Here is a 26,676-nt window from a genome sequence, read left to right on the forward strand (position 1 = left end):
GCGAGTGGATTGTCTGAGCCCGGGGGTTCGAGACCAGCCTGGGCAACTTGGTGAGACCTTGTCTCTACAATAAGTCAAAAGTTGGGCGTAGTAGCATGCGCCTGTAATTCCAGCTACTTGGAAGGCTGAGGTGGGAGGATCACCTGAACCCAGTAGGTCAAGGCTGCAGTGGCCATGAGAGTGTCACTGTACTCCAGCCTGGGTGACAGAGACTCCAACTCAAAAAAGAAAAAGAAAAAGAAAAAAGAAAAGCAGAAACAATAAAACAAACCAACAAACAAAAACACTTCATTTTTTGTTGAAGTTACTCCCAGATTTTTTGCAGTATGTCTAAACATCTAAAGTTTATATTTCACAAAAATGGAATCAAAACACACATAGTATTTTGTTACAAGTTCAGGACTTGAAAAATAAAGAAGATTGGATACAGCTAAAGAGAATGAGACAGAACTTTTTATATGCGTTTTGTGGTAGAATGATGCTTGTTTTCTAAAAGGTTTTCTAGTTGGACTCGGTGGCTCAGCCTGTAATCCCAGTGCTTTGGGAGGCCGAAGTGAGTGGATTGCCTGAGCCCATGGGTTCGAGACCCACCTGGGCAACTTGGCAATACCTCATCTCTGTCTTAAGTCAAAAATTAGCAGGGCGTGGTAGCGTGTGCCTGTAGTTCCAGCTACTTGGAAGGCTGGCGGAAGGATCGCCAGAGTCCAGCAGGTCGAGGCTACAGGGGCTGGGAGCAGCCACTGCACTCCAGTCTGAGTGACAGAGTGAGACTCCAGCACACACACACAAAAAGGTTTTCTGGAGTAGAGCAGAGAATTGGAAGCAAGACGGAGGATAAAAGTAGCTAAAAAAAAGTAGGGAAATGAGGATGAGTAGAGAACCTTTGAAATGTAGGGTTGAGGGTGTTTGATAGTTGAGGCTCCAGGGAACAAGGAGGTTGACAAGATGACTGGAGCAGGAGTATAGATTGGGATTAGCTGTGACTAGGGGTAGGTCAAAGCTGTGGTCACTTCACAGTGACACTTCTTTCAGTCACTTTATTTATTCAGACAAACGGCAGTTACCTTACTTTCAGCTGTATTTGTGTATGACTATCAATGTCTTCATGACTTAAAATTTTCTTTAATTTTTAAGTATTTTGGGATTTTCCAGCAGTTACTGATTTCTAGTTTAAGTATATTATGGTTTTAGAGATTAGTTTGTGTGGTTTCTATTCTTTTAATTTTTTTCACTTTGAGCTTTTAAAAAATGTTTATTTTAAGGATGTGGGGTACAATTCATCTTTTAAATTTGTTAAAGCGTGTTCTGTGGCTCAGAATGTAGTCTGTCTTGGCGAGTGTATCAAGTGAGCTTGAGAAGAATGTATAATATGCTGCTGTCATATGAAGTAGTTTATAGCTGACGGTGACATTCAGTTAATTGATGATGTGTTCAGCAAACTGTTCTTACTGATTTTTCTGCCTGCTGTATCTGTCCATTTTCAATAGAGGGGTGTTGAAGTCTCCAATCCTAATTGTAGATTCATTTATTTCTCTTTACAGTTGTTAGTTTTTACCTTATATATTTTGTTGCTCTGTTGTTAGGCCCATACACATTGTGGATTGTTATGTCTTCTTGGAGAACTGTCCCCTGTATCCTTATGTTATTCCCCTCTTTATCACGGATAACTTTACTTGCTTTGCAGTCTTCTCTGTCTGAAATTAATATAGTTAGTTCAACTTTCTTTTGATTAGTGTTAGCATGGTATATCTTTATCTCTTTACTTTTAATCTGTATGTCTTTATATTTAAAGTGAGTTTCTTGTACTAATATATGAATCTTTGTCTTTTAGTTGGTGTAGTTAGACCATTAGCATTTAAAATTATTATGAAATAGTTGGATTAATATAGATCATGTTTGTTATTATTTTCTGGTTTTTGTTTTTTGTTTTACTTTTTTTCTTGCCTCCTCTGGTTTTACATGATTATTTTTCATAATTTTATTTTTTTCTCTTCTCAGCATACAAATTATACTTTTCAAAAAACTTGCTTTAGTAGTTTCTCTTGAGTTTGCAGTATACATTTACATTTTTCAAATAACACTATAACACTTCCCAGCTAGTTCAAGAACCTTATAAGAAAGCATTCCTAAGTTTTTCCTGATAATATTCTCTAGTAACATCTGTCCCTAATAACATTGCTGTCATTCATTTCACCTATCCATAAATTATTATCACCAAATACCTTGTTGCTATTCTTATTTTGAACAATCTTGATCTTTTAGATCAATTAAGGATAATAAAAATTTAAGACGTATTTTTTGTTTGTTTATTTCTTCTTTTTTTCTTTTAACATGTCTTTCAAGCCAGGTGTCCTGGTAACACATTCTCTCAGTTTGTGTTGTTCATCTTGTTTGTCTGAGAAAGTCTCTGTTTCCAGTTCAGTTTTGAAGGGTAATTTCACTGGATACAGAATTCTAGGTTGGTGGGTTTTTTTCTTTCAACACTTTAAATATTTCACTCTCCTATCTTCTTGCTTTGCATGGCTTCTGAAAAGAATTGCAATGTAACTACTATTCTTGCTTCTTACTATTCTTGTTTTTTTCCTCTGACTTCTCTCAAGATATTGTCATCTTTGATTTCCTGCAGTTTGAGTATGATATACTTAGATGTAGTTTTTTAGTATTTATCTTATTTGATGGTCTCTGAGTTTTCTGGATCTCTGGTTTAGTGTCCTTCATTAATTTTAGAAAATTCTAAGTTGTTATTGCTTCAAATATTTCTTCTGTTCCATTCTCACTTGTTTCCTTGCCCAGGTCCACAGTTTAATGATGAATCCATCAAAGATATTCTTCATTTCTGATACAGTGTTATTAATTTCTAGCCTTTTAATCTCTTCTTAGCATTTTTGTCTCTCTGCTTACATTACCTACCTGTTCTTGAGAGTTGGTCCGTTTTTTACATTAGGGTCCTTAGCATATTATTGATAGTTTTTTACATTTTCAATCTGTTAATTCCACCATCTCTGCCATATCTGAGTCTGGTTATTCTGCTTGCTCTTCTTTTAAAATTGTGTTTTTGACCTTTTAGTATGTTTTGTATTTTTATGCTTCAAGTTGGACATGATATATTGGATAAAGGGAACTTGAGGATAAAGAGACTTTTAGTGTGAGGTTTATGTTTTTCTGGCTAAGGGTTAGCTCGTGTCTACTGTTTACTATCACTGTAGATGTCAGAGGCTAAAATTTCCTTTAGTGTCCTTGTTTTTGTCTCTCCTGTTGTGTTTGGGTTTCTCTAAAGTCTTTTAAAATAGTTTGTAGAGGGACAATTCTTCAGTTTTATTCCCCGTTATTTTACAGAAACCCTACTGTTATGGTGGTAAGGTGTCGGGGAGGGGAAACGCTCTATAATACTAGGATTAGGGCTCAGTCTTTTAGGGAGTTGGGGCTGTGACCTTCACATGTGTTTCTCAGTTTCGTTTTATTTATTTTCTCTCTTAGATGAGACTAAGGCTAGAGTGGGCTGGAGTTGGGCATTTCTCTTCTCCTAGGTTGTTAAAATCCTAGTTGGGTAGAAGTTGATAAAATAGTTGCTCTTGAAGACAGGTCTTATAATGGACAAAATGCTCTGGTATATTTCGAAATGGTTCTTTTTCCGTGTCTCCTGTTGGAAGCAAGAGGTGATTTTTCTCTAGTCTTCACTGTGAGAACCCGGTAGATTAAACTCACAAAAATGTGGAGATTCCCAAAGACTGCCTCTCCCTTCAGAGTTTTTGATACTCAAATTCGTTCACACCAAGCCTCCAGCAAATTGTAACTTCACAATTTAGTTTTTCCTACCTCAGTACTGGTTCCCATGGAATTTTCTGCTCCTAGGCTTCTGCTTTGGGCAGTTGTATGTCCCTACACCACCCTTACCCCCCCCCCGTCTGATTCTCCAGTTTGGAGATGGCTGTTTGTTTTGTGACTTCCATTTTCTGATGCATTTAAAAAGAGTAATCGATTTTCAGTTTTCTTCAACTCTTTTCTTGTGTTGTGGATAGAAGTGACAACTTTCAAATTTCTTACATGTCAGACTGGAAACTGAAAAATCCTCAACATTTAAAAAAAATTGACTCCCTTTGTGTTTACATTTCTTTTAAAAGGAAACTTCATGTTAGGAGAAAGTGGGAAATTGGCATGTTCACCACAAATAGAAGATAACTACAAAAGCAAACACAGTGAAATTTTGGGGCTTCAGCAAAAAGCAAAACGATTTGACCACATCTCCTGTCTTTATTTCTGGTTGTCTACAGCAGTCTCTCCTCAGCCCCATCCTCTTACTTTAAATGAGCAAACTACTGCATTGCAAATCAGATGACAGACTATCTTGAAAGGGGCATGGAACATGTGTTCCTCCACTCCAACAGGACAGTAGGGTTAGAGAAGAAGGAATGACCTTTGAGGAAATCACTACTGAGATTGATTGAGATAGTACTTAAAGGAAAGAAGGATCTGGGGAAAAGATTGAGTTGTAAAGAGGAAGCAGTGAAAAGCAAAATGTTTGGATAGTGGTGAATTGCAGGGGTTGGCTGACATTTTCTGTAAAGGAAAAACCTAGTTGTTGAGAACCACAAGATCTCTGTTGCAACTACTCAGCTATTGTAACATGAAAGCAGACATAGACAATTTGTCAACAAATGAGCGTGGCTGCGTTTCAACTAAACCTTTTTTTTTTTTTTACAGAAACAGGTGGTAGATTGCATTAGGCCTAAGACCATAGTTTGATGACTTCTGCTAGAGTAATAATTTCACCTATGAAAACAAAGCGTAGAGGAAGTCCTTCACACATGCAGCACTGGCTTTTACCCATTGAAAAAGGAAGGGTAACATTTTAGGTTAAATGCACATGAGGGAGACAAAGCAAGAATGGATCAGCGTTCTTGGAAAAAAGAGTTAATGTACCAAAGAGAATGAATGAATGCCTGATGGAGTATGAGAAGATGTGTGCGTGCGTGCGTGAAAAAGAAAGCGAGAGAGAGAGACAGAGACACACACAGCGAGAGACAGACAGTAAATATATTTCAAGCATTCATTTTTCATATACTTAAGTTTCGAAGGGAAGGGAAAATGGAAGGAAGATTGAGGTGAAACTTAAATGGTCAAAAACCAACTTCCTGACACTTGGGCCAAGTGTAACTGATGAGGTAGTCCATGGCCTTGTACCTGCAGGAAATTCCCAGGAGCTAACTGCTGTATCCATTCCCCTAACCACTTCCATGTGGTTTGGCGGCGGCAGCAGCGGCTCAGGTCTGTGGAAGGGCAAGTGTGAACCTAGACTGACATTTGAAGCCCTAGTAAATGAAAAACACAGCTCAGCCACTTAAAACAGTAAGGAAAATGCGTTATCTCCATGACAAAAAGTCCAGCATCTTAAAGACTCATTACAACATTTGCTTGCATCTAAGACACCATGGATTGAAAAATTCACCATGATTGTGTGTGCCACTGAGAAAGAATAGCTGCCAATTAAATTCTGACGTCTCTTATTTTAGAAATGTGAATGTGTGAGAAATGTTTGTCTTAAAGTTGGTGGAAAATGATTTCACCATATTATCTAGGATGGAGGTTCTTTCCATCTTTCTGCTCTGCACCCTTAGCTTGTTGGCCTAACTCTTTGTTATGGCTGGTAAAGAAGTTCCAGGCCTTCCCTCCATTCAAGACAATGCTCAATCTTCCCTTCCTTTGTTACTCTTAATCAGCAACACCTTGCATTCCTCACTCACTGAGAAGCAGTGCTATAGAGCTTGACGGGTAGGATGTAGGCTTAGAGTCAGAATGACTGGATTTTGAATCCCAGCTCTTTCATTAATTGCCTCTGTGACCTTGGACGAGTTGTCTCACTTCCCTATGCTTCAGTTTTCTCTTCTATGAAATGGGCATGATCATAGCACCTACCTCCTAGGATGGGTGAGTTTAAATGAAGGTAATACATGAGGAATATATAGAACAGTGTCAGACATTTTGAATGTACACTGTAATTATTATAACTGATGGGTGTAAAAAGCCCAACACATGCTATAGTCAAAATCTTCATCTGACACTGGCTGAACACTCTGACAAGTGCAGGTTTCATGACTTTCTGGGTTCACTTTTGGCTGGTAAACTCTCCTATAGACAATTGGAATTGCAAACACATTCACAACCAAACAAATACAGTATTTTTCCAGCCCTGGCATACTCCCCTGTAAGACTGTAAGACGTGAAACTTCCTAGCTATACTAACAATGTGTTCTAAATCTGTAGTAAAAATTTTATAAGTTAAATTGGCAGTGAGAAATATAGGGCCGGGCTCGGTGGCTCAGCCTGTAATCCTGCGCCTTTGGGAGGCTGAGGTGAGTGGATTGCCTGAGCCCGCGGGTTCGAGACCCGCCTGGGCAGCGAGACCTCATCTCTACAATAAATCAAAAAATCAGCCGGGCGTGGTAGTGCATGCCTGTAATTCTGGCTACTGGGAAGGCTGAGGCGGAAGGATCGCCGGAGCCCAGTAGGTGGAGGTTGCGGTGGCCGGGAGCGGCCACTGCACTCCAGTCTGGGCGACAGAGTGAGACTCCAACTCAAAAAAAAAAGAGAAATATAGGTTGTGTTCATTTCCCTTTCAGAATAGGACACCTACTTCTGGGTTTGGACTGTGAGAATTTATATAAAGAGGTTACCATATTCTTGTAGATCCTTTGGCTTCTAAGTTCTGATAGCAATTCATAAAATTTCTGATAGCAGAGTTTCTCAGGCCTATCTCCATCATTTATCTAATTCTGTCTGGTTTTCAATTCAGATAGCAAGATTTCAAATGTAGGGGACCGGCATGGAATGTGGGGAGGGATGGGGAGAAAGTCATGATGACTGAACATACTGTAAGTTAGGATGATCCTAAAATTGGGAAATTAAAATAATGAGTTTTGGGTGTGTTCACAAATTGATTTAAATAATCATTGACTCGACTTGTTTTCTTATTTTTTCTCCATAAATATCCAGGCTGATTGTGTTGTTATTATTGGAGGCAAATCAAATGAAGCAGGAAAATGGATGGACGACATCTGTGACAGCAAGCGAGGCTACATATGCCAGATGCCTTCTGGTAAGTTCCACCAGACCTTGCCTTTCTACAAGAACTGGGGTCTTAAATACACTTTAAAAAATATGATCAGGCAACCCCTTCAGGTCCCCTCCCACTGTGGGGGCTTTTCTGTCCTCTCAATAAATCCTGTTTTCTAAAAAAAAAAAAAAAAATATATATATATATATATATATATATATGATCAATTTTTCCTGGCACAGCAACATATTTGTTGGATTCTTGCTTTAATCCATGAAAGCCTGTGACAGATAGAAAAGGTGATATTTTCTACACGTAATTCATGAATCTGCTCTCTCATCATTACTGGAAAGTTTTGTGCAGAGTAAACTTGAAGTTGAAACTTTCCCTAATTTTGTTAGACAGCTAGGATACTTGTCTGTCGGTGCCTATTTTATTTTATGCTATTTTATTTAATTTGTGCAATTATGTATGTATGTATTTATTTTTGAGTCAGGTCTCACTCTGTCACCTACTGGAGTGCCATGGCATGATCATAGCTCACCACAGCTTCAAACTCCTGGGCTCAAGTGATCCTCTCACTTCAGACTCCAGAGTAGCTGGATCTACAGACACATATCACTGTGCCAGGTTAATTTTTTTTTTTTTTGAGTTGGAGTCTCACTCTGTTATCCAGGCCGGAATGCACGCTCACAGCTGGCCACCCCAGCATTGACCTACTGGGCTCAGGCGATCCTTCTACCTCAACCTTCCAAGTAGCCAGAACTACAGGTACATGCTATCATATCCAGCTAATTTTTTTATTTATTGTAGAGATGAAGTCTCAGGCTGGTCTTGAACCTGTGGGCTCAGGCAATCCTTTCTCCTTGGCCTCTCAAAGTGCTGGATTATAGGCTTGAGCCACTGCCACTGTACCTGGCCTAATTTTTAAAAAAATTTTTTTGTAGAGATGAGATCTTGCTACGTTGCCTAGGCTGGTCTTGAACTCCTGGGCTCAAGCCGTTCTCCTGCCTTGGCCTTCCAAAGTGCTGGGATTACAGGCGTGAGCCACCGCATCCAGTCCTGCGTGCCTTTTTTAAATGTCAGAGTAAACATATCTTTGTTCAACTCCTATAATTTGAGAACCATTGGCACAAAACATCATATATGCCTCATTATATATTCTATGTTTTATGCTTTCAAAAATGCAGGTTTCTGATCTGAGTTGGCTTTTTTTTTTCCTCATCTTAAGAAGCCTGGATATGATTAAATGAAAGTGACACAGAGCATATAAATATTTACTGTGAATCAAGATTATGGCTATACAAATTTTGGTTTCTAATGCAACTAGAATAAAAACATCTAGCTACACAAAAGGGACAGAAATTTAAAAATAGGTCAGAGATGAGGGTTGAGGGTGGAGAGGATAACTGTGTCCTGAGTTCAACTCTTAGAGGTTGAGTATAAGTCAGAAGGTACTTGTTCTCCCAGACCCATCAGCTTTTTCTATACTTTTTGGGGCATCAGGGAACTAGTGTCAACTCACGATAATGTCTGAAAAATCATATAGGATATTTTCAGATGATGGACAAGTGCTGCAGAAATTCTAACCTTTTCTTCATTGAAAAGGCATCCCAGGTTATGCCATTTTTCTCTTCATACTATACCCTACAGCACCAGTACCCTAGACCACCAGTAATACCAAAGCACACCATCGATGCCTCTGTCCTTTGGGTAAAGCGGGGGGATGTTCCTTCTAGAAGTGAATGACAATTCACAAGCATATTTAGAATCTGCCTTTTCTTCTTCATATAAACACAAGTGATAGAATATTTGCCAGATAGCAATAGTTTGCAAATTTTGAATGGCTTAAGGAAAGGTTTGCAGGGTTAAAGTGAAAAAGGGTAGCATGTAAAATTTTATAAACTGTAAATTATTTTTTTAAAAAACTATTAATCCCCTTCAAAAGCAAGAGTAAAAAAGACTATGGAAGTGCATCAAAATAGGTATAATAGTTGTCTTTGGAGAATGGAATTAAAGGCAACTTTAGTCCCTTCATTGTAGTTTGCTGTGTTTTTCAAAACCTCTACAAATGCACACATTATCTGTCTGTCTGTCTACCCATGTCCATTTAAATAAACACTATTTTAAAGAATAGGTAGCATGTTAACACGTTTTTTGTTAAAATTGTAGAAAATACAGAAACACACAAAGAAGAGAAAAAATTGAAAAACTACCTGTGATCCAACCACCTAAACTTAATCGCTCAATATTTCAGTTTTCCCCCTTATAATTTCTTCTATAAATGTTTTTTAAAAATAAGCAAATTGGACAGAGGAACTGAATTTCTAGTTACATATAGTTTCCCATAAAACTGCTGCTTTGTTTGTTTGTTTTGCTTATCTTTACCTCAAACCTCATTTGTCACTCTCAATGACCTGTAAGTTTTCCAACTGTATTACAGCAAGTCCAGATCTTTCCACCTTGGAACAATGTAAGGTTGTTCAGTTCCAGACAGGCTGTAACATTTTTAGGGTCCTGGCTAGGGTTTCTTGGTTTGATGATATTATGTCAACACAAGATGACAGCAACAGCAAAAAAAAGAGGAAATGAAATGAAATCGTTGAATAGCAGGCATGATCAAAGTATGACACTTACGTAGTGTAGAACAAGGCAGATGGTGGGTTAAGTTGGTATAAAGTGGAACACACCGGATAATTGGCCAAGGCAAAAACTGGTAGCAAAAAATATGTAGATTCCTATGCCAAGATAAAGAGTGAGATGGCAAATATTTTAGGCTTTGGGGACTATCTGTTCTCTGTTGTAAATTCTCAACTCTGCTGTGGTCGTCGGAGGTCATAGGCAATACCTGAACAGTTGAATGTGGCTGTGTTCCAATAAAACTTTATTTGTGGACACAAATTTAAATTTCATCTGATGTTTAAATGTCCTGAAATATAATTCTTCTTTGATTCCCCCTGCAACCACCATTACCTCTTACCACACTTAAAAGCCTTTATAACTCATGGCCAGGTTTCATCCTCTGGCTGTTATTTGCTGACTTCTGCCCTAGCTCATCAGGTAAGGCATGCAGAAACTAGGCCTTTTGGGAGTCCTGACACTGAAGTGGCCCAAAGTACAGGTGGGCAACAATGTAGTGGTGGGAAACCCATGTTGAGAGCTGAAGAAGAATGATCAGAAAGCTGAAGTGACTCTGGCTTATAGGGGATCCAACACCTGGGTTGGTTTTCATAAGATATGGGGGGATTCACCATGAGCATGAATAAGATCCAATCTTTCAAGGCCCCAGTGCCTTCAAGGATCTGGCAAGGTGAAGGACACAGGAAATCATCAAGAGTAAAGCTTGACCTTGAGATCAAGGTTAAACAAGCCAGGGACTAGTGTATGGCTTCGTTCCAGAGCCCTAAACCAGCTTTCTGAAGGTGTATGACTCACAGGTAGAGTCAAATAGACACAACTTAGGGATGAAGTTGAACAAACGGGAGTGGTGAAGGAGGACTGTTCCTGACCTTGACATTTAGCCAGGATGGGAAAATAAAGATTATCAATGGCACAATGATTGACTGATGTTCTTTCATTTGTAGGATTAAACTATGACATTTCTTTCATCTAGGTACTGAATTTGTAACTTTTTGTTTTTAGTTTAGAAACTTGATCATATATCTGCCTTCATATTCTAAATACAGCTTGGAAATTATTTAATTTAATCAGACATACTGATTAAAAAATAAAGCTCTGTTTTTCTTGGTCAGCAAATAATAGCCAGAGGATGAAACCTGGCCATGAGCTATGAAAATGACTCATGAACATATTTTTAACAGCTGAATGTTTGGGCTTATGCTATTCTGATTATTTTTGTGATGGATGAGATATGGTAGTCATGTTCCGATGGTGCTCAATTACTGTTTATTGAATATGCTAATGAAAGTAATCTTTTTATTCCAGACCCTTCCTCGCCTAATCCTCCAACAACAGTCCCAACAGATGGCTTTATTAAATATGGTAAAAGCAACTATTCACTCATAAAATTAAAATTACAATGGCATGAAGCAGAGAAATATTGCAAGCTTTACAATTCCCTTATTGCTAGCATTCTGGATATCTATAGTAATGCATTTGCATGGATGCAAATGCAGCCACTTAATGAACGTGTGTGGATCGCCCTGAACAGTAACTTGGTAAGATGCTGGGAACATGTGTAACTTGATGTGATGGATAAATTATGGTTGGATAAGATTGTTTCTGTTCATTCTGGTGAACACTCTGTAAGAAGCTGTGCTGAACAATGAGAATGGTACTAACATTGAGCAAGACTCAATCTTTTAAGAATCCAGTGCCCTCAAGGACCTGGCAAGCTGGTGATATGTGTCGGAGATCAAACTAAGACTTATCTAACTGATATTAACTCTCCTGTTGCTTTTGATTATTACAAATATATTCTGAATCTCAAGAGTTTTATTTATTCACTTTTTTCTCTCCTGTGCCATGATTATAATTATACCATAGGAATTAAGAAAGCAGGTTGGGGACATAGTTACAGGTAATGGATAGGAGATACTTCCTATTTTGGCCAGTCTAGTGTTGTCATAGGTCCTGAGGTTGTGAAACTTTCATTCATATGTGAGAAATATTTCATTGAAGTCAATTCCCTATATTTTATAACAGAGAAAGAAAGGTTGGAGGGAAATGGCCTGGGTTGAGGTATTGAGGCACAAAACTAAAAGCGGTGATAGAGTTGCCAAAATCTTCTTAAAATGAGTCTTCTCTCATGCCTAGTCATCCATCTGTCCTCCCTCGACCAACCATCTAGCTAATCAACAGCAAACTTCCTAGTAGAAGAAATAGATATGTTACCCAGTGCTTTGAGAGGACAAAGCAGGACGATTGCTTAAGTACAGGAGTTCGTTACCAGCCTGGGCCACATAACAAAACGTCATCTGTAAAATTTTAAAAATTAACCACACATGGTGGCATGCTCCTGTGAAACCAGCTACTCCAAGACGGAGATGGGAGGATCCCTTGAGCCAGGAGTTCAAGGCTGCAATGAGCTATGATCATGCTACTGCACTTCAGTGAAACCCCGTCTGGGAAGGAAAAGGGAGGGAGAGAGGGAGAGAAAGGAGAGTTAGATATGGCAGTTTGTAATTAAGAGATAACATAAGAAGTGTCAAAGAGAGATATATACAAAATGTCATGGGAGGAGAGAAAAGGGAGCAGTTGGGCCAAGGAGGAGGACCAAGAAAGAATGTTTTTTAAAGTCAGACTTTGTAGATGTAGTCTAGGGTGGTAGAACATAAGGCAAAGTATCAAGAAAAGAGAAAAAGATAAAGGGGGAAAATCTGAAAAGTAGATCAGTATCAGATTTTACAGAACGTCCAATGTCATGATACAGAGATAGAAATTTGCATCTTAAGCAATGAGTATTTCCTGAGAAGGGAAGTGTAATTTAAAAGTAAGTAGTTCCATAATGATTTCTGGAATTAAGTTTAGGCAACACATTTGTATGTCTCTGTTGACTATGTTTTTAATAATTAAATTGCTTGATAAGTCTTTTTAATAATTAAGTTGCTTGATAAGTCATTCATTTTCTTCTCACAGACATGTTCACAATTCTCTTATGAGTTTAAAATAGGTTTTTATTTTTAGAAAGCTTAAATAGTTTTTCACTATACCTATATATATATATATATATATATATATATTAATAAAGTGGTATTATTATCTTTCTTATGACTAGGGAGTTAATGATGAAGTTTTGATTCCTTGATGTTCAGGGAGGTGGTCTTCTAACTATCATGATGTCATATTTTTTAAACAGCTAATGTTTCTGTTCTGTTTGCACATTTAATTCCTTATTAAATTTAGTCAAATGGAGTTATGCAAGCATTATTTGATTAAACATAGAATGCTATAAAATTCTAACTTGAGATAACATATGCTTCTGATTTTTGTCATTGGATTTCTGGTCATTGGCTTGGTAAATTAAGCAATGCCATTAAAAGGGGGATAATTGAATCTTTAAAAAATTCATTTATCTCTGATTCATGTTATTTGTCATCTGTTCTTAAACATTACCTATCAAATCAATTTTAGATTGTTAAAAGAATATTATTGATAAATAATATATTTGATGTTATCAGTTGGTTTGTGTGTGACCATAAATTTATTTGACTAAATTTAATAAGGAATTAAATGTGCAAATGGAATAGAAACATGAGCTGTTCAAAAAATATGACATCATGATTTGTATAGTTGGAAGACCACTTAACTGAACATCAAGGAATCAAAGCTCCTCTGTTAACTACGCTCATGCCCTTAGCTAAGTCATTTATCATTAGTGCTGTTTCTACAGCAGAACAATGAGAAGATCAGAAAAGATTAGTGCTTCTCTCAGGGGTCCATGAATTTAATGAAAATTACTTAGTTTTTATTATAACTTCAATACTATTATAAGAAATATCTATTTATTATGAAGACACAACTTCCGTTTTATCCTGAATACCTGCAAAAAAAGAGAGTTTCATGAAATAAGACATAGCGTACTTTAGTCAGTGTCCAGCTTCCCAGCATGTGCTCCTGGGAATGTCCAAGAAATAATCATTTTCAAAAAAGGCTGCATTTAGTGAAGTTGAGTCCATAGAAATGATTTATAGCATTCTTTTTTCTTCTCAAATGTTCAAGATTCTGCGTCAAATTGCAGTCTTAAATATACTCGTTATTCTTCATTTGGTTCTTCTGGTATCTTCTAAAGGAGGCGAGGTCCCATGTTAATGCTTGCTTTTTTCTTGCAGACTAATAATGAATACACTTGGACAGATAAATGGAGGGTGAGGTTCACTAACTGGGCTGCTGATGAACCCAAACTGAAATCAGCATGTGTTTATCTGGATCTTGACGGCTTCTGGAAGACAGCACCTTGCAATGAAAGTTTTTATTTTCTCTGCAAAAGATCACATGGTAATCAAATATATAAAAACAACCAGGGAATCTGAAATTTTCTGGATAAGCTACTACACACCACTGTTGATATCGTTAAACAGTAGTGTGTCTTGGTTAGCTAAGAAAAAGATAAACATATTTCTTTACCTAACAAAAGACTGTCGTGGCTATAAACCAGTATACATACATCAAATAAAGGAGATAGAAAATTTCTTCACTTCCAGAGTTTATTTGCTTCTTAATAAACCTCTGAATACTTATTACTGATTTTGTCCTCTAAATCGATGATGACAGATTCTTCAGGACATTACGCTTACTTTTGATGTCTCCAACACATCTTCATCAAAGGGATTTTATCAGAATGTGTATAGATTCATCAGCATCAGTGATATTACTGACATAGTTCTAGAATTGTAATTATAGCATTCAGTTATATCACAGGTGCCATTAATACTAAGAAGGGACTGGGGTTACACCTATAATCCCAGCACTTTGGGAGGCTGAGGTGAGAGGATTGCCTAAGCCCATGGGTTTGAGACCAGCCTGGGCAACTTGGCAAGATTTCATCTCTACAATACATTTAAAAATTAGCCAGATGTGGTGGCACGTACCTATAGTTCTGGCTACTTGGAAGGCTGAGGTGGAAGGATCACCTGAGCCCAGCAGGTCATGTCTGTGGTGGCCATGAGCGTGTCACTACACTCCAGCCTGGACAACAGAGTGAGACTCCAACTCCAAAAAAAAAAAAAAAAAAAAAAAAACTAAGAAGGGGTTATAAGGATTGGGATCCCAGAAAAGAGTAGCTTGAAAGGGAAATCTCTTTACAAATTATTTTGAGGTGACTTTTAAAACTTATTTTTGTAGGTATCTATAGAACTATAGCCTTAACTATGAGTGTAATTAATTTCCACTATACCATAATGCAGTCTATTGAAATATAGTTGGAATGAAAAAAATGGTAAAGTAAAACAAAACTCAATAATAAAAATAGGATTCAAATGATAACCATTGGAAGCTGACATTTTAAAAAAAATATTAGGTGATAACATTTGCCTTAGCTGCTAAAGTATTATTCTACATACTAAAGAAACTTCAGGTTTTGCTTTATTGAAATGTCTTTTTATTAACAGAAATCCCTGCCACTGAACCTCCGCAACTGCCCGGCAGATGCCCAGAGTCAGAGCACACTGCGTGGATTCCTTTCCACGGTCACTGTTACTATATTGAGTCCTCATATACAAGGAACTGGGGCCAAGCTTCTCTGGAATGTCTTCGAATGGGTAAGTGCCACATTTCGTGAAAGAAAATCCCATAATCATCTATTCTGGTGTCCTATGACACTGATAACATTATCTTTCTGTGCTAATACTCTAAGTTGTTAGGCTTCTCATTCTCAGCTATCCAGAATGTTGTACTCACCTTTTATCACTGTGAAGCTCAGGTTTTACAAGTGTCTAGGAACCATTTTGTTTTGCCATTAATATGAAAATGTTTATATCTGGTTTTTGTATTTGTGAAGAAAAACAAAATAAGACTCAAATAAGCATGACAAAGATAAATGATTTTCCCCTTGAAGTAAAAAATGCCAAATAAAGTTAATTTTTTAGGGGGCATTTCAAAGTCACTTGGATTTATAATTATTGTTCTATGCAGTTGCCTTTAAATCAGAAGAGATAAAAAAGAGTTATAACCAAAAAAGACATTATATTGCTTTTGATATTTATCTATGTAGTTATCTTTACTGATACTCTTTATTTCTTTATGAGTTACTTTTAAATGTCCTTTCATTTCAGCCATAAGTATTCTCTTTAGTATTTCTTGTAGTGACAATTTAAAAAAAATTAATTTTCTTTTCATTTTTGTAGGATAGCTTTGTTAAATAGAAAATTCCTGCTCGATAGCCATTTTCTTTCATCTTTTTGAATATGTCGTCTCACTGCTTTCTGGCCCCATGGTTTCTGATGTGAAATAACGTTAAGGTGCCAGCATATGATGAGTCACTTCTCTCTTGCTGATTTTAAGACTCTCTCTTTATCTTTTGGCAATATGATTGTTATGTATATAGGCAAAGATCTTCTAAATGTTGTAGGCCCAGATTTTTTTTAAGTGCCTAGTACTAATGAGTCTCCAGGTTTTGCTGAGGGGTTCTGTCTGTGTGTCGATCTATATGTGCCTTCAATGCTTGTCCAGGCAGTTTAAAACTCTGCCTTAGCCTTCACTTCCTGCTTGTGCAGAGCCTCAAGGTCAGCCAAAGGTGAGAGCTTAGGATTTTCTTTCTTATCCATGCCCACAGCAATGGACATCTGCATACCCAATGCACGCTTGTGGCCTTCTAGATTCCCAGGAATATGTCAGTGCTCTTTAAAGTCCCTTTGGAATATCTCCTTAAGTTTTTGGTTGGCTTACTGTTTACCCCAACTATTATTATGCCATAGGTGGTTATCATGTTAGACAATTACCACTGATAGTTTTTGACAAACACTTACAGGTGAAAGTCTGTTTGCACTGAGTGAATTCTGAATCAAGGCAAATAAAGACAAACTTTGTAAGTGGGGTTTTCTAAGAAACTATCAGGAAATTCTTTGAGAATGGAACTTGGAAATAGCTCCAACCCCATTCGAACCTCTCTGTTGTTTTCTAGACTGCTGTTTTTCATTGTGGTTGTGGGGCTGTTGGGCTGTTGGTTTTTAAGGCAGAAAGAGAACTAGAAAGAAGGCAAAGGGATTAATGCACTTTAAAACACTATAAAGCTCGCTGTTATTACCAAGATTCAATCATTTATCTTGTATACATGCTTCTTGGATTGTTGCAGGTCTTTGGTTAATTTTCAGTATCTTGAAAAAGTTCATTTTGAGAAATTTTCTAGCATTCTCATTGCTTTCATAGAGGAAATAATTTATTCTTTGTACTTATTCTGCCATTTCTGATGATGCCACCTGATATTTGCTTGGACTTTTATAATTAAAAAAAGTTTTTGTTTATGTTGCTAAATAATTTTTTAAAGGAACTTTTGTAATGAATATGTAGAAACTTTGTTTTCAATTTTAGGTGATTATCTTCTCCAGTAAATAAAATGAATGATTCTCATTCTCAAAATATGTCACAGATATTTTGAAATGACTAATGTCTATGAAATATATTCAGTGAGGGATTAAGTAATCATATTGTGAAACAATCATTAAGGGGATAATTCAGAATTCAGTAATATGGGATTCAGGCATATAGTTAAATGCATTCCCACAGGATTCATAAAGCCTGGGTCATACCTTGACTCTGCTCTCTACTAGTGTTCAGCTCTTGGAAAATTACCTATCCTTTGTGTTTTAGTTTTCTTATCTGTAAAATGAGGTCACAATAGTACCTACTTAATGAGGCTATTGTAAAAATGTAATGTGATGGTGTTTATAAAGTTTAAAGAAAAATGTTTGGCATGAAATACTTAATAGTTATTATTGAAAAACTATAGATTTTTACTATGATATCTAATATTGGCACTTAATCTTATGTAACTTGCCACTTCAATAGTCACCTAACTGCCCTTCCAGTTTCTTTTCCTTACTTTGAATGGTCTTATACATAACAGCTGAATTAATACTCCTATAGTACATTGCATCATTCTGCTGCCTGAAAAGAAAAAAAAGAAAACGAATTGTTCTTTTTCATCACATTGCCCCTAAATACCGATTTCCTGCCTTCTGCAATGAGACCTAACCCACAGCTTTTTTTTGCCCATTGACCAAATTGGTGCTACACTCCAGCCAAACCAAGCCATCTTTGTTCCTGAAGAAGTTCTATACTTCTCTCTCTCATTGTCTTTCCTGTTATTGCTGCTTCTTCCTCCTGAAACTATTTTCTATCTCTTTTACTTGAAATTTCATGCTTCACTTACTTAAATTCTCTTTCATCTATCCTCCTTTTTAACGGCTACAATGAATATTTGACATGTCTATTGCATATTGCACTTAATTTCTCTCCTATGATATTCCTTTGTACTCCTATGATTGATCATTGAACCATACCTTTCTCAGGATATATTGTACATCCTACACATCTTTGAATATTCTGCAGGAACTTCTATGCTTGTACTCAAATGGTGCTGATGATGCTGAAAATTACATTTTCAAAATAGAAACTAAAATTCTGAGAAGATGAGCGTCCATCCTTTGAAGTTCTTCCTGTTAAATGGAGATGTTGGGGTGATTTCTATAGCTCTTAAGATCAACACTGTTATGAAAATATTGTCAGCTACTTATATGTACACCCATCATGTTTGCTTTTTATACTTTGCAGGTTCCTCTCTGGTTTCCATTGAAAGTACTGCTGAATCCAGTTTTCTGTCATATCGTGTTGAGCCACTTAAAAGTAAAACCAATTTTTGGATAGGATTGTTCAAAAATGTTGAAGGTAACTTTTGCAGAATAATTGTTTAATCACAAATACTTCAAAACATTGTATGTAAAACAAGGTTTCGTTTCCACAAAGTGTATCTTAAATAATGATTAATTCATGAAGACTTTGAAAATTCAAACTCATATTTTTACTTGAGATAAGAACTGAAAGTTTAAGTGAATTTCATATTGTGCTGTCATCAAAGTTGTTGATTAAAACATATCTTCTGAACTAAATTAGTTCAAGAAGTTTTAAAAAGCATTTTCTTTTCCTTTCTTTCTTTTCTTTTTCTTTTCTTTTCTTCTTCTTTTTTTTGGCCAAGAAAAAAACAACTAGGGAAAGATAAGCATAAACATTTATACTAATTAGAAATAAATTTTCAACTAAAGTTATATTACCAACATATTCTTCTTGGTTTTCTTCCCTGTAATAATTAGTCATTATAGTCTTACCTATTCAAAGTCTGATTATAAATGACTATTGATTCTAGTAAAAAATAACGTACTTAGAAATTTTGTACAAATAAACTGAACTTATTATAAGAGCGGTTCATTTTAGCTTCTGCTTTTCTTTGTCTTACTTGATAACCAGGAAAATGGCTCTGGATAAATAACAATCCAGTCTCCTTTGTCAACTGGAACACAGGGGATCCCTCTGGTGAACGGAATGATTGTGTAGCTTTACATGCATCTTCTGGGTTTTGGAGTAACATTCATTGTTCTTCCTACAAAGGATATATTTGTAAAAGACCAAAAAGTAAGTAAGAAGTTTGTCATGTGGTGCATATATTCAATGGCCATTATTTCTTTCAAATGGGATCAGGTGTGGGATTATAATGTGATTTCCGGGCCATTGTGAGCTCTCTCCCCTTATCCATGAAAAATCCATTTTGCCATGGTGATCCACTGCTGCCTGCCGCTCTGAGTGAGTGAGATACACTGTCTGCTTAGATGACATAACGATGTGGGTTTATCAATACATCTGTAGTGAGATATCCCTGCATATGGATTCACCAAACTGCAAGCAGTTGAGAAAGCCCAAGTTGTAGGCAAAGCCTTACTGCATGAGAAGTGGGTAGAGCAATTATCAGCCCAAACCAGAAGAGACCAGGGTTCTGGAGAGGAATCAGATTCGGTTGTGGAATGAGTCATATCAGACCAATTCAGTCTCCTTCTGAGACTGAGTGCAAGACCATGAAAGGAGAGGGACTGGGGAATTAATAGTGTCAAATGCTCACAGTGTACCTCTCTCTGGACTTTAATAATATTTTGTTGCCATTCCACCTCACATAATATCCTTCCCAATAAATAAAATTATTGATTAGATCATAGATTTAAATGAATGAGTTAGGTAAACTAACCCTGTCTCCCCAGGAAGTTTTATCATTTTAGAATTCTGCAGATCTTTAGTCTTTTTAAATTCTGTTCTAAGGTACCACACCCTCCAGTGCAATGTTGGAGTACTATTTTACTTTTTATTCAAAGACCTTATAACACCTTAGGCTTCAGTGGGGCCAATTTCAAGTTCCCTAGCCTAGAATGCTTTACGTCTGGGTAGATTGGGTAGATTTTAAGGGTATCAGTGGCTCAAATGCAACTTGGAGAATTGCATTGTTAAATCTTTTCATATATTCAAACTCTCCTTACAGCTGTAGGATCATGCTATGGTGTAGATAGTGAGATGATAGATAGACAGATGATAGGGAAGTAGATAGAGACATGATAAAGATACAGATTTTTTTTCTTTCTGTATTTGTACCTTTATCTCTGTCTCTATCATATCATATTATATCATGTCACATAAGTGAAATATGGAGGATTCTATGTATTATTGACCCAAATCATATTCACTATCTATATGCAATTATTTGGGCTTTTTTTTTTAGTCAAAGTCTCATTCTGTTGTCCAGGCTGGAGTGCAGTGTCACTCTCAGAGCCACCACAGCCTCGACCTGCTGGGCTCAGGTGATCCTTCCGCCCCAGCCTTCCAAGTAACTGGAACTACAGGCACACAGTACTACATCCGGATAATTTTTTTAATGACTGTAGAGACGAGGTCTTGCCAAGTTGCCCAGGCTGGTCTTGAACTCCTGGACTCAGGCAATCCTCTTGCCTTGGCCTCCCAAAGTGCTGGGATTACAGGCTTAAGCCACCATGCCCAGCTTGAGTTTTTTTTAAATTTTATTTATTCTTATTTTAAAGATGTGGGGTATGATTCAGGGTTAGGCATACAAATGTTCATTATGCAGTTACCCTTGTTGATGAGGTGTGCCCCTCCCTCCCCTGGCAGTTTCCTACTACTGCCAATCCCTTTTTATAGTATTATGATAATTGTTCAAGGTCTGCTGATAGGTGAGAACATATGGTACTCTGTTAAATATTAAATTATTTTCTCTTTTTACAGTTGTTGATGCCGAGCCTACTCATACGTTGGCTACAACACAAGATAATAAAGGTAAGAATTCAAAAGGTAAGAATTTCAGGGCAACCTCTTCGGGTCTCTTCCCACTGTGGGAGCTTTTCTGTCCTCTCAATAAATCCTGCTTTAAAAAAAAAAAAAGAATTTCAAGTTCTGTATTAGTAATACATTCAGACAATTTGTTTTAAGAACCATAATAATGCTCTCTGACTACCTTGCACTCTCAGTAGAATTGCTTGAGCTAAACTAGCCTTTGTCGATATCAACCTACCTTGAATGATTCTTTACAAAAACAGGCTTTGTAGTCAGGTTGGTGTTTCTACCAGAAGAAGTTATTGAAGATAGTTCTTGCTCTGTTATGAAGAGCAAAAGAGAATCTGTGGAAGAATTTTTTCTCAAGAATCTCTAGGTTTTTTCGTTCTTGATGAAGTTTTTTGTTTATATTTTTATAACAACTTGATTTAGGTAACTGATTCTACTTCACTCATTTTGTGGACTGCTAAGAAAATCTCAAAGTGAGATTTACAGTTTGCCTGTAATGTTCTTATTAACCAGTAGTTCTGTTAACCTGTAATGTTCTTATTGACCCCATGGATGCTATTTGCTTGCTAATTATGAGTTCAAATCCCCAATATTCTCATTTTCCATTTTTTTCTAATTTTTCATTTGCTTGTCATTATCATCATAATTATCATCATCATTACTATTTTATTTATCTTTTTTGTAATGTATTTGTAAGTAGCCTTAAATTATTTTGAAATAAGGCAAATGTATTTTAAAAATGTTGATTAACTATTTCAATGCTACATAGACAGATGATATATTCTTGCAGCTGAATAATCATCTTAACATTCTGAATAATCTTGCAGGTCATATGAACTCTGGTTTTCATGCTTTGCATTTCTGTTTGACAAATATCACTTGAAAGAATTTTTTTTCACATTTCCCGTAACTGTTTATTAGAGATCATCATTATAGAAGGTGTCCTGAATATTCAGATGGATCAGATAAGTCACGCTATAAATGCCATCTGTCTTCTTGCTTGGGCAAATCATCATTGGCCAAGGGGTTCATGATAATCACAGTCATAGTAATAGACATGAAATCTATGCATCAATTTAACCAAAGTGATTTCCAACTTTTAAAAGACGTGAAAGAATATTCATATTAGTTTTTCAACAAGGAAATTTGTATTTTCTTCATAGCGTTCAACCTTCTGTCTCCCCCTACATTTTCCCTAATGATTTTATTTATTTATAGCTGATTCAAGGAAGATGGACCCTTCCAAACCACCTTCTAGCACAGCAGGAGTAGTCGTCATTGTGGTCCTCGTGATTTTAGCTGGGACTGGCCTTGCCGCCTATTTCTTTTACAAGAAAAGACGTGTGCAGCTACCTCAAGAGGGCGCCTTTGAAAACACTCTCTATTTTAACAGTCGATCAAGTCCAGGAGCTAGTGACATGAACGATCTCATGGGCAACATTGAACAGAATGAACACGCGGTCATCTAGTATCACAATGTGATTCTGAGATATTTGAATTTTATAAAATTGTAACTAAAAGTTTAAATTCTTTATTTCAATGTCATTGTTTCCTTTAAAATTAGTACTGTGTTGTACTGGTCTGTCCTTTCTCTTTGCCTAATTGAAGAAATAATTGCTTGTTGTCTAGCCTGGCAAGATATTTTCACAAAAGAAGGAGAATAATGTTGATTATCACTTTTAAAAATATCATAGGATATTTTAATGCCAACATTTAGGCATGATTGATGGTAGCTAATTTCAACAGCATACAGATTATGTACTTTAGAAACAAGGAAGCCTCTTGAAATGTTTTAAAGAGCTCCCAAGGATATGTAATTCAACAATTAGAAGACATTTGAAAAATCGAGTCCATAAAAATTTAGTCAGTTTTCTCTCTCACCAGATTTTATTTCCATGCCAATTTTTAGAATTTTATTTGTACATGTTCAGAAGAATAAGGCAGCCGAGAATCTTGTTTTCTACAAGCAGGGTTATACAGGTTGAATATTGCAAATGTGTTTTTGTCCTGTTATGTGTATATCAGGAACACAAGGATGTGAAAATAAAATGTAAATTTGCATAACTGGATGTACTTAGATAATGTGAAATAAACATTAAAGACAAGGTCTATTTTTAATAGATTTGTATTTTGGTGATCTTAGCAAGTATAAATTTGATTTTAAGGGAAATTTATGTATCCATTCCACTTACACTTTAACTGCTCTTAAAATAAATGGCATTATCAGTAGAGAAATTCTTTAAATTAAAACCTTCAACTATTTGGAAAAGGGATGTTACTAAAACACTGCATGTAAAATGAGTTTTTTACAATAATGACTTGCACAATTTCCTTAGATTTTCCCCTATGTAAACTCCGAATTCAACAATCAAGAGCACCACTATTGGAAATTGGAAATCTAAATAGCTTTTTCTCCCCCTTAAAATTCCTTTTCGCTTAAAAATTTTGCCTCAGATAAAGTTTTCAGTACATTGTGAAATATTTTGTAGGTTTCAAGCCTCATAGAGGTACCACATTGCCAGCTCATCTTTTACTTTCTTATGGGATTGCCCCGGGGTAGAGTTCTTTATCCGAGTTCACAGGACAGGACTCTTTGGATGGCATTAAGGAGTCTATGAAGGCCCCCAAAATTGCATGCAGAATGTTGTATTTATTTGTGTTTGTGCTTTTTTTTCTGGGAAAGAAATTGCTAGATTGTCAAGAAGGTCTATCATTGAAAAGATTAAGAAGCAGCATAATAGGTTGGGGCTAGGATGGATTTTCCAATGTTTCTCAACTTAGAAATAAACAGGAAATGAGAGGTGGGCAATTGTGGGAAAGATTGCACAGTATAAACCACTCCCTTCTATACCTCAAGTAATAGAAAACAAATCGCTTTTCATTTTCTTGGTACAAAGTATGCTCCATTTGAAGAAATTCCAGTGGAAACAATGGCTGCAGTGTCAAAGCAGTGTGTGGTGGATTAGACTAAGAAAACCCCTTTCCACATATATATGTATATGTTCCTTCAAGATCCAAGAGGAATTAGAAAGATGGAATGAGGAGAAATATATCAGTGAGCAGAGTTTACAGGTTCTTTTCACAAGTCTTTTTTCTTATAATTCAGAGCTGCATTTTCATAGAAAAATATTTTGGACTGCAAACACCACATATCTTATACTCAAATGTCTTATCATTTCAGGAAACAGTCTGTGTTTGACAGGGTTGCTGAGTATTGTATTTCACACACTTACGTTATCTACCCAAACACATAATCGGAGAGATAAGTCATGTGTAGCTGCATGCCTATCCAAGAACAGTACTAAACTATCAAGGACTTTGTGTGTGGGGGGGGCAGGGGGAGATATTAGGTAGAGAAGAACAGAGAACAGTTTTCGTGTTGTTTTATTCGTTTGTTTCTGCTCTTGGTTGTTGTAGATTTTTATTTTATTATTTTAATTTTATTTTTTGAACTGGAGTCTCACCTGTTGCCCAAGTTAGAATGCAGGGACATGAACACAGTTTTTCACAACCTCGGCCTCCTGGTCTCAGGAAATCCTCCTGCCTCTGCCTCCTGAGCAGCTGGGACTACAGATACATACCACCACACCCAGCTATTTTAAAAAATTTTTTGTAGAAATGGTCTCATTATGTTGCCCAGTTTGAAGCAATTCTGTCGCTTCAACCTCCCTAAGTGCTGGGATTACAGATGTGAGCTACTGCAACAGGCTGATTTTATTTCTAACCAGAAGTTCTCTCTGGAAATTAAATGTTTAAATTCTGTTGCTCTCCTCACTGGCTTTGTATTTGCTTTACGTTTTCATTAAGATTTAGTAGGTGAAAGATTCTTAAAGAGACTTTTTCCTGGTTGAACTCAAACAATGTGAATGGTCTGAGCCTTAACTCTAAAAATAGAGGGATATCTGTAGAGACTGGGAAACCCTTAAGGCATCCATTTTCAGTATTCACTCATGCATCCATATGTACCTTTACCCGTTATTTTACTGAATAGTTCTGGAGCATCTAATATACATTCTAGGCATTGAGCTAGCCCTTGTAAATTCACATATAAATAGGCAGAACATGTCCACAAAGAGTGTACAGTCTAGTGGCCATCTGAACACACAGATTGTTTTATAACCATATGGCAGAAACACCGGTAGAATGTGCTTAAGGTATTAATGGAGCAGTGAGAGACGTAGTCATGGCCGTCAGCAGGGGAGAGCCAGGTCTTGGGAGCCTGAAAATGATGCTTTGGGGGCTACCATAACAAAATACTACAAACTGGATTAAACAAATTTATTTTCTCACAGTTCTGGAGGATGGAAGTCTAAGGTCAAGGTGCAGCAGAGTTGGGGTCCTCTGAGGCCTCTCTTCCTGGCTTGCAAACGGTTACCTTCTTGCTGCCTCCTCACACGACTTTCTCTCTGGGTATAGGCCCCTGGTGTCCCTCTCACTGTGTTCTAATCTTTTATAAGAATGGACACAGTCATATTGGGTTAGGGCCCATCTTAACTGCCTTATGTTAATTCGACCACCTTTTTAAAGGCCATGTCTCAATGTACAGTCACAATTCTGAATTAATGTGGTTTAGGGCTTCAACCTGCACAATTTGGGGGGGGTTTAGGGCTTCATTCATTTCATAGCATCTATAACATTTCTTTTTGATTGTCCCTTGTTTTCATCAGGATTTTCCAGAGAGACAGAAACAATTGAATGTCTGTGTATATAGTACTTGCATGTCTGTATGAGTTTGCATAACAGTGTGTGTGAGGGAGAGAGAGGGGGAGAGAGAGAGAGAGAGAGAGAGAGAGAGAGAGAGAGAAATTTTAAGGAATTGGCTGACACAATTGTGGAGGCTTGGAGAGTCCAAAATCTACAGGGTGGGCTGGCAGGCTGGAGACCCAGGGAAGGGTTGCATTTCAAGTCTAAAGGCAGTGTACTGGCTGAAGTCCTTTTTGCTTGGAGGAGGTCAGTCTTTGTTCTATTCAGGCCTTCAGCTGATTGGATGAACTCCACACACATTATGGAGGGTAGTCTGTTTTACTCAAAATCCGTAAATTAAAATGTTAATTTCATCCAAAACAATGTCACAGAAACATCTAGAATAACGTTTGGACAAATAGCTGGGCACTGTGGGCCAGCCAAGTTGACACATAAAACTAACCATCACATCTCTTTTATACGGCAATGGTTTTGTCATATTTTTTGTAGAGAATATAGAAAGACAATTTAGTCTTTAATATAGCACAGTTGGTCAGAAATTTTTAAAATATTTGATAGTTTAGAAAAGTTTTTACAACTTTACAATCTATTATTGAAATGTGTAAATTTTTAGGATTGTTGTCAAATATGAGAAAACTATCATATTTCTTTAATATACAGGGACTGATATTTCAGGACACTAATTTTGAGTTTGTGTGTGTTTAAGTTTAGATTTGATAAAAACTTTAATCAGTTTATTGATATTATTTTTATGATAGCATATTATGAGTTTTTGGTAAGGTTGTTATTTCGTGTCAAATCAGCTGAAAATTTAAGTCTTTTTCCTTCGTTTTCTTTCTTTGTTAGCTAATTTATCTTATGATTTACCTATTAGCTAAATTATCATATAATCTAAGAGTCTCTTTGCTACTTCATTTTAAAGCATCTCTTTCTTATTTAAAGCCATTATTTTGGGAGTGATCATAAAATTCTCTTGTTACTATCTCCTTCTTGATCTCAGAATAATTTATATTGGTTTCATGGCTAATTTTTGGCTTTATTTCATATTCCTATTAATCTTATTTGCATTTTCTCCTAATTTTTGAATAAACTTAAAAATGGCAAAATAGCATATACTTTCTATACATCCAAAT

The 26,676-nt window shown here is 36.6% G+C and overlaps 1 protein-coding gene across 1 annotated transcript in view; it reads left to right on the forward strand.

Annotated features, from left to right (window-relative positions):
* The window catches only part of MRC1 (mannose receptor C-type 1), a 102,191-nt gene extending 79,243 nt beyond the window's left edge, over positions 1–22,948 (forward strand). The window contains exons 23-30 of the mRNA XM_008056341.2: positions 6,991–7,093; positions 10,997–11,229; positions 13,843–14,008; positions 15,121–15,270; positions 18,281–18,394; positions 18,971–19,135; positions 20,783–20,833; positions 22,058–22,948. Of these exons, the coding sequence (XP_008054532.1) occupies positions 6,991–7,093; positions 10,997–11,229; positions 13,843–14,008; positions 15,121–15,270; positions 18,281–18,394; positions 18,971–19,135; positions 20,783–20,833; positions 22,058–22,308 (1,233 nt within the window). The 3' untranslated portion in view covers positions 22,309–22,948. The remainder of the gene's footprint in view (positions 1–6,990; positions 7,094–10,996; positions 11,230–13,842; positions 14,009–15,120; positions 15,271–18,280; positions 18,395–18,970; positions 19,136–20,782; positions 20,834–22,057) is intronic.
* The last annotated feature ends 3,728 nt before the right edge of the window (positions 22,949–26,676 follow it).

This window comes from Carlito syrichta, unplaced genomic scaffold (assembly GCF_000164805.1).
Source record: "Carlito syrichta isolate Samal-C Ts95f unplaced genomic scaffold, Tarsius_syrichta-2.0.1 Scaffold302327, whole genome shotgun sequence".
NCBI classification, from domain to species: Eukaryota; Metazoa; Chordata; class Mammalia; order Primates; family Tarsiidae; genus Carlito; species Carlito syrichta.